The 10,925-nt window shown below is 56.5% G+C and overlaps 1 protein-coding gene across 1 annotated transcript in view; it reads left to right on the forward strand.

The window, feature by feature from the left end:
• The window catches only part of ITGA3 (integrin subunit alpha 3), a gene marked incomplete at its 5' end in the record, with an annotated part of 42,945 nt that extends 35,635 nt beyond the window's left edge, over positions 1-7,310 (forward strand). Inside the window, 7 exons of the mRNA XM_019548518.1 lie at positions 73-249; positions 616-729; positions 1,248-1,361; positions 2,110-2,208; positions 2,546-2,671; positions 4,413-4,564; positions 7,223-7,310. Of these exons, the coding sequence (XP_019404063.1) occupies positions 73-249; positions 616-729; positions 1,248-1,361; positions 2,110-2,208; positions 2,546-2,671; positions 4,413-4,523 (741 nt within the window). The remainder of the gene's footprint in view (positions 1-72; positions 250-615; positions 730-1,247; positions 1,362-2,109; positions 2,209-2,545; positions 2,672-4,412; positions 4,565-7,222) is intronic.
• Positions 7,311-10,925: the final 3,615 nt, after the last annotated feature.

Consider the following 10,925-nt stretch of genomic DNA (forward strand, 5'->3'; position numbering starts at 1 on the left):
CTGCTCCTGGTCTAGGGCTGGGGCTGCGGGGAGAAGTCGGGGCCTGAGTCCCACCCAGGCTCTGTTTTGCAGGTGAGCACCAAGGGGGAGATGCTGGGCTCCCTGGGCACCATTATCTTGGGCTTCGAGTGGCCCTATGAGATCCCCAATGGCAAGTGGCTGCTGTACCCCACTGAGATTCTCATCGGAGGCAATGAGAGCAGACGCTGCCAGCCGCCGGGGGATGTCATCAACCCCCTCAACCTCACCGTGAGTCCTGGACTGTGGCCTGGTAACCTGGTCCCCTCCTGCTGTCTTGTTCCCCTCTTTTCTTTCCCTCTTCTTGCGCCTTCTTCTTGCCCTTTGCTCCCTTTTTCTTCCCCCTCCCCTTTCTTTTTTCTCTCCTTGAGCTGCATTCAGCAGCCCCACAATGGCACATGGCAGCCTGCAGGAGGCAGCACTAACCTGTAGGCAGGGTGGGCAGCCTATGGTCCCACTGCAGTTGCCTCATGACAAGAGCCGTGATTTTGCCCTGCAAGGTGGTCAGCTGGTCACTGCTGGTCTTCACTGCCCTAGGAAGCTGGGGGCAGGCTCTGTGTGTCTGGCGGGGCCCTCACTAGCTCGGTTTCTCTACAGCTTCTGGACAATGTCTCCTCACCCCGGCGGAGACGCGAGCTGGAGACAGCACTGCACACCGAGCTCCCCATCACATTAGCTGCTGCCAAGAAAGCCAGGTCACAAGCGCAACTGGTGAGTCCCCCACTCCCTGCCCCACAGCAGGCTGAGCCCTCCCTGACCATGGGGAGAGTGTACCCCTGGTACTGACCCTGCCCTATGGTTCCAGAGAGAGGGATAGAAAGATATCCTGGCCCTTGTGTCCCAGAAGTCGCAACCTGTATGGTGGAGTTGAAGGGCAAATCTGTTTGCTGGAGCCCGTAAAGGGTCCATGACACAGTTGCACAGTTATGGCTGAGCCCATGAGCTGGCAGCAGTGTCTTCCATGGACAGAGAGCTGCTACCCCTGTCCAGGACCGTAAGCGACTGGAGTTTGGAGCCCACTGCTGGGGCATAACAGCAGCATGAGTGCATCATGATAGGGTCCTTGCCTGTCTACACCGCATTGGTCCTTGGGCCAGACCAAACCCACCTAACTGGGCCCCAAGCCCAGCCTGTCCCATGCCACTGGGCTGTAGGCCCACCCAACCCCAGACTGGCTTGTCCTGCCTGAGCTGCCCCACTAACATGGCAGTCTCTGTTCCTTCCTGCAGAGCTGTGCCTTGGGCACATCCCGCTGCATCTGGATTGAGTGCCCCCTCCATGATACCAGGACATTGACAACTGTCAGCATTCGAGCACGTGTGTGGAACAGCACCTTCATCGAGGTCTGTGCCCAGCCCCTGCTCCTCTCCTCACAGAGACCCAGCTGGATGGGGGGATCCTGCCAGGCAGATCAGGCTCACCCCCTAGTTACCCCAAAGCACCCAGAGGAAACGATGACTCCACAGGGGGCAGCTTATGTGGAACTCCCTGCCTCAAGACACCTGGGGTGAGGGGAAGAGGGGGAGAGTCTGAGGCCGCATTGGGTCTGACTGCCCAGGTACCCAGCTAGAGTTTGGTGGAGGGTAGGGAGTGGCCAAAAGCTACAAGAGAAGGCACAAGGCTGGGGGGAGAGTCTTCCCTCTCTCGCAGGCAGCCATCCAGGTGATCCCCTCCAAATCTTGACCTCAGTGTGTCTTGGCTTCTCTGCCCCAGTCTTCAGGTCAAAGGGTCTCTCCGTGCCATGTATTCAATGAGTTTGGCAGGTCTTGGCCTAGTCCCTCATGGCAGTGTCCATCTCTCACTCCAATGGCTGGCACTGTTGCCCCTGTTCCCAGCAGCCTCAGCAGAGGGAGTGAGAGTCAGAGTGATGCACAGAGGCTGTGCCCCCTGCCCATGCCCAGGGACTGGGTGGGCAGGGCAGTGCAGAGGAAGCTCTCCCTGCCCCTGCCAGACCTGCTTGGAGTTGGACACATCTGGTCTGTGGGTTTAGAGCGGGTGGGAGAAAGCTGTGGGCTACTTCTGGCCCAGCCTGGACAGTACTGAGGGCAGTACCCTCCCCTACCTCACTCCTGTGTCCATCTGGGTGAACAGGAGTACAGCAGCTATGACCGCATCAAGGTGGAGGGGCAAGCCACCCTGTTCCTCCGGACCAATGTGGCCACCATCAACATGAAGAACCACACAGTGCAGGTGAGTCAGCTGTGTTGGGCCCATTAACATGCATGTGCCCTTTTTAAATCCAGTGTCCCATGCTGGGAAAGGCTGGGATTATCCCCGGCCAGTGTCTCTGCAATGCCACTTACAGGGAATGGCTGGGGTATCTGGGAGTGCCCCACAGCCACTGCAGTGTCCCCTGCTGACTTCAGTAGGTAGAAGCTCCCCCAGCAGCCAGTGCTTACCCCCCAGCTTGCACTGGAGCTGCTGGATACCCCAGTGCCAGTCAGGCACTCAGACACAGGCTGCCTCGCAGTAGCTGTAGTTACAGCTTCACAACTGCCCCCATCTGAGCATGTGGCTTGGCTTCCAGTTCATTGTGGACATCGACTCAGAGCTGACAGAGGAGCAGCCGGCGGAGATTGCGCTGTGGTTGGTGCTCTTTGCTGTGGGAGCTGGGCTGTTGCTGCTGGGGCTGATCGTCCTCCTGCTCTGGAAGGTGAGAGAAGGGACAGTGACTCAATTCAGGGGAGGAGGGTGCCCATCCTGTGTCCAGGTGGATACAGGAATGGCCAGGAGTGAGTGGCACCTCCCTGGGATCTGGGCTGAGGCTTGGCATACTTATGACACTGATGGATGTATGCTCCTAAGCAGCTGGTGACGCAGTATTGTATATTGCCATCCCTGCTTCCAGCATGGCCAGAACCCTTACTTCTGAGGCTCCCAACCTGAATATCTTAGGCTGGAAACCCTGCAGCCTTCCCTCACAGTGTCCCATTGCCAATGGCACTTACCACTACGACACAGCCACCTCTGGGGTGGAATATGGGACTCGGTTATGCTGTTGGATCGTACCTAGAGAGGCAGTTAGAGTTAGTTAGGGAGATTTGAATGTAATCGGCCATGCTGGGGTGGGGTTAGTGCCCTGTTTCGAGCACAAACATCATGGGAACTCAGTGAGGTCCTCTGTGCCATGCCTGACAACATTTCAGTGCTTCTCGTCTCCAGGCCAAAGTATAGGACTCAGCATGAGCAGTGACCCCTACTACATAACCAACACTTCCTAGCTATCTCGCATCCAGGACCCCTCTGGCAAACCCTGCTTAGCTTGGCAGAGCTGACTGATGTGCTGTGAAGGAGATGAGCTGCAAGGCTGCTCCTCAGTGGCAGGGGTGGAGGAGAGGATCTTCAGGGCAATTGCCTGACCCTGTGGTGTCTCACCAGTTTGCCTCTAAGTGTTCAGAGCCAAGAACATGGGCTGTTCCTGGGAACCCCTGAGCTGTGTCGCCCCTGTCCCTGCCCAGCAAGAATCCTGAGCCTGTTGTGCAATGGGAGGTGTCTCTGCAGACATAACCTCTCACAGGCCCTGGCACTGTGCTGCGGCAGCTTCCACAGCCTCGCTGAGCACTTTGCAGGCACAGTGATAGCAGCCCCCACTCTGGTTAGCAGGGAGCAACAAAATCCAGCCTGCCTGGGAGCCCCCAGTGTTAGCGGGGTTCCTGGGGCGCTGCCTTAGTATACTGCCACTCTACAGCCCTCCTTCCCTCCCGCACTGAAGCATGCCAAGCACATGTCCCAGAGTGGGGAGGGCAGGCCAGGCTGCTCTGTGCTGCAGAATGGTCTCTTTCTCGCCCTTGCCCTCCCCACCCCGGCAGACGGGTATAGCTTGGAGCAGTCCCTGGGCTGCTCTGCTATAAGTCCAACAGAATCCCAGGGCTTCCTCCTTACCACCACTCGGCCTACACGACTGCTCCAGCCTCAGCTCAACTGCGGTCCAGGCTGAAGGCAGGGCCTTGCACACCTCCTTGCAAGCTCTGCCTGTGGGGCTGCAGGGTGCAGAGAAGCATCTGCAACTGGCATGTCACCAATAATGGCAGATGTGGTAGGACATACCTCCTGTAACCTCCAAGTTGCACCAGCTCTGCCTGAAGCTGCATTGGGCTAAGCGCACCTCTGATCCAGGGGAGCAGAGCCACTTCAGCGTGGTCCCCCTTCCCCCACCACACCATCAGTGCCCTGAAGAGAGTCCAGTCTGCACTGGGTCAGGGTGAAGTTCAAGTGATCCAGGAGGTCATACAGCGTGTCCATTGAACAGAATTATGTCACTGCTTTCCTGAGACCCAGTGCAGGCAGAGATCCACCCTTCACCTTCCCACAAGATGCGGCCACTTCTGGGCTGGAGCATTCCCTCCTGATGGCCACCTCACCACCCCTGATTAGTGTTGCCTGCTTCCTTGTAGTGTGGCTTCTTCCGGAGGGCAAACACGCGAGCCATGTATGAGGCCAAGGCCCAGAAGGCGGAGATGAAGATCCAGCCGTCTGAAACGGAGCGGCTGACTGACGACTACTAGCTCAGGGCCCCTTTGCTCTGAGAGCCTGCTCCAGCCTCTCGGTAATGACCCAGGGGCGGGGCAAGGCACAAGGGGGTGGGGCCTCTCCCATACCTAATTTTGCACCCTGTCCCTGTGATGCTTTCCCCTGTTGCCCTCTGCTCTACCTGGATGGCAGCTCTCTTCTCTCTCTCTCCTCTCCAAGGGGCCTTTTGAATCTTCATGTGTGTAGTCCGGTTTCATCCCCTGCTTTCCAGGGGTCGATGCTTTTGACTGCATCTTTCAGCTGGTGTGTTCTGATCCCTAATCCCCCTCCACTCTTTCCCAGCTCCTCTTTGTGCTGCCTCACTCTGCTGAGTCCTGTTCAGGCTCCAGGGAGATGCAGGTTGTAGCTCTGTGTGTGTGTGCACGCATGTGCGTGTGCGCATGCGTGTGTATGTCCGTTTCACTCGATGAGATCCCACCCATGTCTGTAATTTGTCTTGCTTGCAGGAAGCAGACACACAGCAGCTTTACATTGGTATAATCTGCCCTCATGCTGATGTAAATGTGGAGCAGACACAAGGTACAGTTCTGCACTGGTTGGTGTCTGTTACTCCACTGTGGAGTAAAGTAACCCTTCAAAGTCATGAGTAACTACACAGCCCAATAAGTTACATGAGTTTACAAGATAGTAGCCACGTTTATGCACGGCACTGACTGCACAGGTGTTACTGCACAGTCATTTTGCATTTGCATAACCACATACTAAATGTCTATGCAGTAACCAGTGTTACTGTGCAGTTGTGTCCTGGCACGGTTGCCTAGTGATGCTTACTGCGCAATATCTCTTTACTGCTGCACCGTAGCTTGTTACCACTGCGTAGTAGCGTCACATGGTTCATGCCCAGCGACACTGCTGCACAGTAGTAACAAGCTACTGTGCAGCAGTAAAGAGCTACTGCACAGTAAGCATCTCTTGTAAACATGGCCTGTGTGTCTGCAACTCTGCTGTGTTTCCCAGGGTAGTTCATGAACAGCGCAAGCAGGATATTACTAGCTTTCTCATGACAGTAGTAAGGCGATGTAGTAGGGCCTGCTGTAGACCCCTGCTTCCAGAGGCTCAGTCCTTGGAGCACTGGGTTAGCTTGCTCCGGGATACAGAGTGATGCAAGTTACACCAGTGTAAATGCTGCACATCTGCATGCTCAGAACCTGCAAGAGAATGCCCAGCTCTGTGTTCTGCAGTCCCCAGGTTGGGAGATAACAGTAGTGAGGTAGGTGTGTGACAAACTTAGGCCTCTGAGGGCTTTTGCTGGTCACCAGTTGAAGCTAAGAAGGAATTTTTTCCCTTTCATGGATGCTGCTGGCTTCTGTGGCTAGGGCATTGCCTTCCTCTGAGGCACTGTGACTAGGACATTAGCCTCAGCCAAGGCTGGGGTTTCTGCTTGATGCACAGATGTTCCTGCTGGTTCTTAAAAAAAAAAAACCCAGAGGGACTGGCTGGAGTGTCTTTCTCTTCCACTTCAGGGTCAAACCCACAGCCACATTTGGGGTCAGGAAGGGGTGTTTCTCCCAGGTCAGACTGGCACAGACTGGGGGTTCTGCCTTTCTCTGTAGCATGGGGCCATCCTCTGAGCAGATGTTAACTCCTTCCCTGTCACAGTTGTGGCAGGGCACTGGCAGCCCCCTCGCTTCCCTGCTGTTACCTGGCGCTGGTTGTAAGGTGTCCTCGGTGCTTCAGCTGCTGTTCTGGTGACTGGGGGGAGAGTCTGACATGCTGCTTTGGGGGAGTCCATGGGTAGATGATCACACGCCAATGCAGGGTACTGCCTTCTGTGGCCCAGGAAACTCCTTCCCATGCTGTGCTTCTACCTCGGGGCACCTATAGTCCCTGCTCATGCAGATACATGGGGAGAATGCAGTGCCCAAGCAGGGGTGTATAGGAGGGAGAGGGAGCTGCCTGTGAGGGGTGGTCATTGGCATTGCCGGTCCAGTTTCCCCACTTGCCCACCTGCACTGGAGACACTGAGGGACATTACTGTCCTTGTGCCCCACAAAACCCACTGCTGACCCACCCAAAACACCTGCTCCAGTGGGTAGAGCCGGGGAGTCCTGAGAGAGGGCAGGGGCAATGGCTGAGGAGGCTGCCATGCCACGATGGGGAGCTGAAACCTAGAATGAATGGGTGTGGAGACCCGGTAGCCTCGTGGTCAGCAGTTCAGAGTCGCTCACAACTGAGTCCCTGCCAGGCTGTCTACGTCTGTTTGTGCAGTGGTCTGATTCACACTGATGTTTGTCTTCTCCTCTAGCTTCACTGACCACCCATTTCTCAGCACAGCATCTGGAGTCTTGTCTCCTGCTGGGGGAGTTCTCTCCTTTGCCCTCAGGCTTTGTTGCTGTTCTTTCTGTTCCTTTAGTCACAGTTTTTTTCTTTCTTTTTGACATTTTTTCCCTCTTCTTCTTTCTGATTCCATTTCTCTTCCTGATTGCCCTGCTTTTGCTCTCTGATTTCTCTTAATTTTACTTTTTTGATTGTTCTGATCTCTCCCTCTGATGATACTGATTCCTCTCTCTCTGATTTCCATTTCTGCTTGTTCTGGTCTTACTTTATGATTTCTCTGATCTCTCTCTCCCTCACCCTCTCTCTGTCAGCCTCTGTCTGGTTTCATGGTGCTGATCTCTTGGTTGCTCCCTGGCCACAGCAGTTTGGTACTAACCCGTCTCTTCCCTCCGAGCAGTGCAACTTCTTCAAGCGGACCCGCTACTACCGGCTCATGCCCAAGTACCATGCGGTGCGGATCCGCCAGGAGGAGCGCTACCGGCCCGCTGACGGCTTCCTGCCACGGAAGCACAAGAAACACTGGGTAACAAACTGGCAGGAGTCAGAGAAATACTACTGAACCCTCCCCGCAGGGCCCTTGGCCCGCATCTGTTCAGCCAGTCATTGTGACCACGTTGCTACTGCATTCAAATAGCCCTGGGGCCATCCCCACACCGGTGAGGGGCCCGCTGTTCACTCCAGGAGATGGCAACCACAAAGCTTTCTGGAGGAGCATGTGAATGAGCCACCTAGAACCATCCTGGGGACCAGCAGTGTGACACAATGCCTGGCTAGGGGAACATGAGGGACTTGTTGTTTTGCACAAATGCCTTCTCTCCCTCACACTTACACACTCCTCCACAGACGAGGACACTCTCTGTCCCATGTCACCGACTCAAAGTGCACTCATGCTGAGGAAGTGTGCCGTCAGTACTCCCACCCCACCTGTGCCTGTGTGCACCTCTCCATTGCATATGTGTGCCCTGATGCTTTTGTACAGACAGCACTTCTTCCCTTGCTGTTGCACATGTGCACAGATGATCTGTTGAACCATTAAGCCCCCTCGCACAATCCCAGCCTGCTGCTAATGATCTGTAAGAAATGTTGGGGCTGAGTGGAGATAGTGAGCAGCCCATGCACTATGTTACACAGCTCAGCACTGTCATGAAGTCACACCCAGTAATGCCCCAGGGCCCTCCCCATCCCTCTCTCATTCTTTTACACCTGGATGCCTGTGTGGACTGTCACATGTGGTTTCTCTTGCACTGTTTCACTGATGTGAACACAGAGGTGCTCTCCCCCGCACAGATGCTTACGTGCATACACACATACTCTCATTCTCCCTTCCCTAAAATGCTGTTTCTCTCGCTGCTTCCCCCAGGTATTGGTGATACATAGGAGGGTGCATGCAGGTGCATGTGCACCCCCTGAACATGACCATGCACCGCCTGTGAAAAGGCACAGCCGACATTGCTGGCAGCACCTGTGGGCAGTCATTGCTTGCCACCCCCCACCACAGGCAGTGCTGCGGCTGCCTGTGGGAGCTCCCCACTTGCCGCTGCCACGCTCCTGCTGCCGAGTGCTGCTGCTGCCTGTGGGAGCTTGCTGTGCCCCCCCCAGCCTCTGGGGGCAAGTGGTGTTCATGCCCTCAGGAACATGCCAACATTCCCATTCAACCCTGGGGCAAATTTCTTTCCTATTAACCACTAGCTCTAATATCTCCCTGTAGCTCAACCAAAGGAGGTGGACTGCTCTGATTCTCAAAATCCCCTTGCTAAGCCTCCTGCTTCTTTGGGGGTACTTCTGTGGTGGGGGGAGCTGAGGCAGTGCCCTCAGCTCCTTCATGGCTGTTCTCGCTCCGTGCTGGACACTGGATGTTTTGCTGCTGGAGCACTGCAAGTCAGAACTCCCGGTACCATTCTCCGAGACAGCCCCAGCCCCTTCCCTGGGGAGCAGCTTTTTTTGAGGGGCAGGCTGGCTATTCCTCTGGTTCTCCTCTCTGACCTCTGCCAGAAATGGCAGGGCTTTCCCTATTGTCACATGTCTGGTCTGAGTCCTGTTGCCTGCATTCATGCCCAGAAAGTGCTAAGGGCAAAGCATTATGGGCACATCACAGTGGTTCTTGGCAGGGGCAGAGCCAAGCCAGTGCAGCCCAGCATGCCAACTCTTAGGAAAACCTCCTTCAGCTTTGCAAGGCCAGACAGGCTTCATCAGAAGGGACCTGGTAGAAACAAACCAAGAGCAATGTCCATGAACCTGAAGCTTGGCATCACAGGGCTGGGAGGTGAAATCCAACGCGGGCTGCCCTGGGCACAGCACTCGGTGCCCTCCATCACCTGTCCCCAGTTTGTGGGTCCCAGCCTCTGCTTCTCCATTCTCCCTGGAGCACCCTACAGCCAGCACAGAGCCTGGCCACACAGGCCTGGTATATGTGACTCAGTGTGGCATGAGACCAGGAGCAGCTCCTGCCATGTCCTCACTCTTCATCTAGGTGACCTTTCTCCAGGTCCTGACCCCATGTCTCCTTTCTGCTTGCTTTAGGCAGTCCTTCCTCAGCCCGACCCTGCAGCTGGGCTCTCCAGCCCTGGCCTGCAGGAAGGCTCAGCTCTCATTCTCATGGTCTGATAAGGGGGGACTGGGCATGCCTAGTACTGGACAGGGCCAGGCCCCTGGCTGACAATACATGGACCGGCAAGGGTGGTGGCACCCTGGCTGCACTCGCACACTCTCTACACTCCCAATGCTCCTGTCCATGCCCACTGCTGGGGGGGGTAAATTATTAAGAGTGTATCTATTTTTTTTTGCTGTCAATCACTGGAGTTTCTCTTTATGGTACTGGAGGTCCTGCGTCACAGCACCGTGTTGTAAATATGCTTGAGTGGTTATGATAGTGTCCAATAAAAATGGTTCCTTCGTTTGTAACTGGCAGTTGCCTTGGTTTGGGCTCCATCTCCCCTCCCAGCCCCAGGAGGCAAAGCACTAGGCCTGGATAGCAGTGCAGTGCAAAGCCTCACTGGGGCTATAAGTAGCGTGGCCACTAGTGGGGGTCAGGTACCGACACTTTTTCCCTGGTGAGGTAGTTAGCAGGGTTAGTCTGAAGTCAGGAGCTAAGGAAGCAAGTCCTCTGCTTGCAAGAGCTTCTGCTGCACACCTCTGCTTCAGCCAGTCTGCAAAGGTACCCAACTTCTGGCTGTTTATCTTGCCAGCCCAAGTCCAGCCTGGTGCTGTGTCCTCTGCCAGTTGCAATCCCAAGGGGCGCTCTGCTGTGGCACAAACCCAGGGCTGGGCAGTTGCCTTCACAGGTGATCACCTTGCTCCTTACCTGTAGGCTTTTGCCTCCATCCCCTACAAGACCGTAGGAAACGAGGGTGGGAAGGGACCTTAGGAGCTCACCGAGTCCAGGCCCCCGCTCTGGGCAGCATCAACCCTGCCAACCAGCGCAGCCAGGCGTCCGCCCCCTGCTCTTGAACACTTCCAAGGATGGAGATGTGGGTTTCTCTGACTCACCTGGTCCAATGTTTGACCACCCTCCGGCTTGCAGCACCCCTCGCCGGGCTAGCGAGCCGCTACGCAAAGACCATCTGCCCCCCCCACAGGCAGACCCTGTCTCTGCCCTGCAGGCTTTGTCCTGGCCCTCCCACCCTGTGCCAGGGCCCAGCAGGCGATGCCATGCGCCCAGCCCGGTGCCGATCTCCTGCTTGGGCCTTTGCCCTTGACGGGAAGGACGGACGAGGCTGCAACCTGAGCCCCTGCCCGCCTTGGGCCTTGCCCCTTTCATCTGCTGGGGGTGCCCTGGTGGGGGAGCAGGCCCACGCCCCGGCTCTGGAGAGGCGGGCGCTGCAGGTGGCAAAGCCGGGAGCCCAGGCCCCTGCGCCGGCACTGCCTTTGGGGCCCCCAAATGACTGGGCAGCTTGTGGGGGTGAGCGGGCTGCAACAGAGCCAGTGGGGCTGGGGGGATCCGCGCAGGGTCACAGCATCGCGCAGACGTAGCAAGTCCCCGGGCAGAGCAGGGTTAAGGGGCGGGCCCTCCTCTCCCCACGTGGCTGCGGGCGCTCCCGGTTGGCCGGCGGGAGCTGCTGCTGCGCGGGGATTGGGCGGCGGTGTGGGGGGCGGGGTGCAGC

This window comes from Crocodylus porosus, unplaced genomic scaffold, assembly GCF_001723895.1.
Source record: "Crocodylus porosus isolate Cpor-Errol unplaced genomic scaffold, CroPor_comp1, whole genome shotgun sequence".
NCBI lineage: Eukaryota > Metazoa > Chordata > Crocodylia > Crocodylidae > Crocodylus > Crocodylus porosus.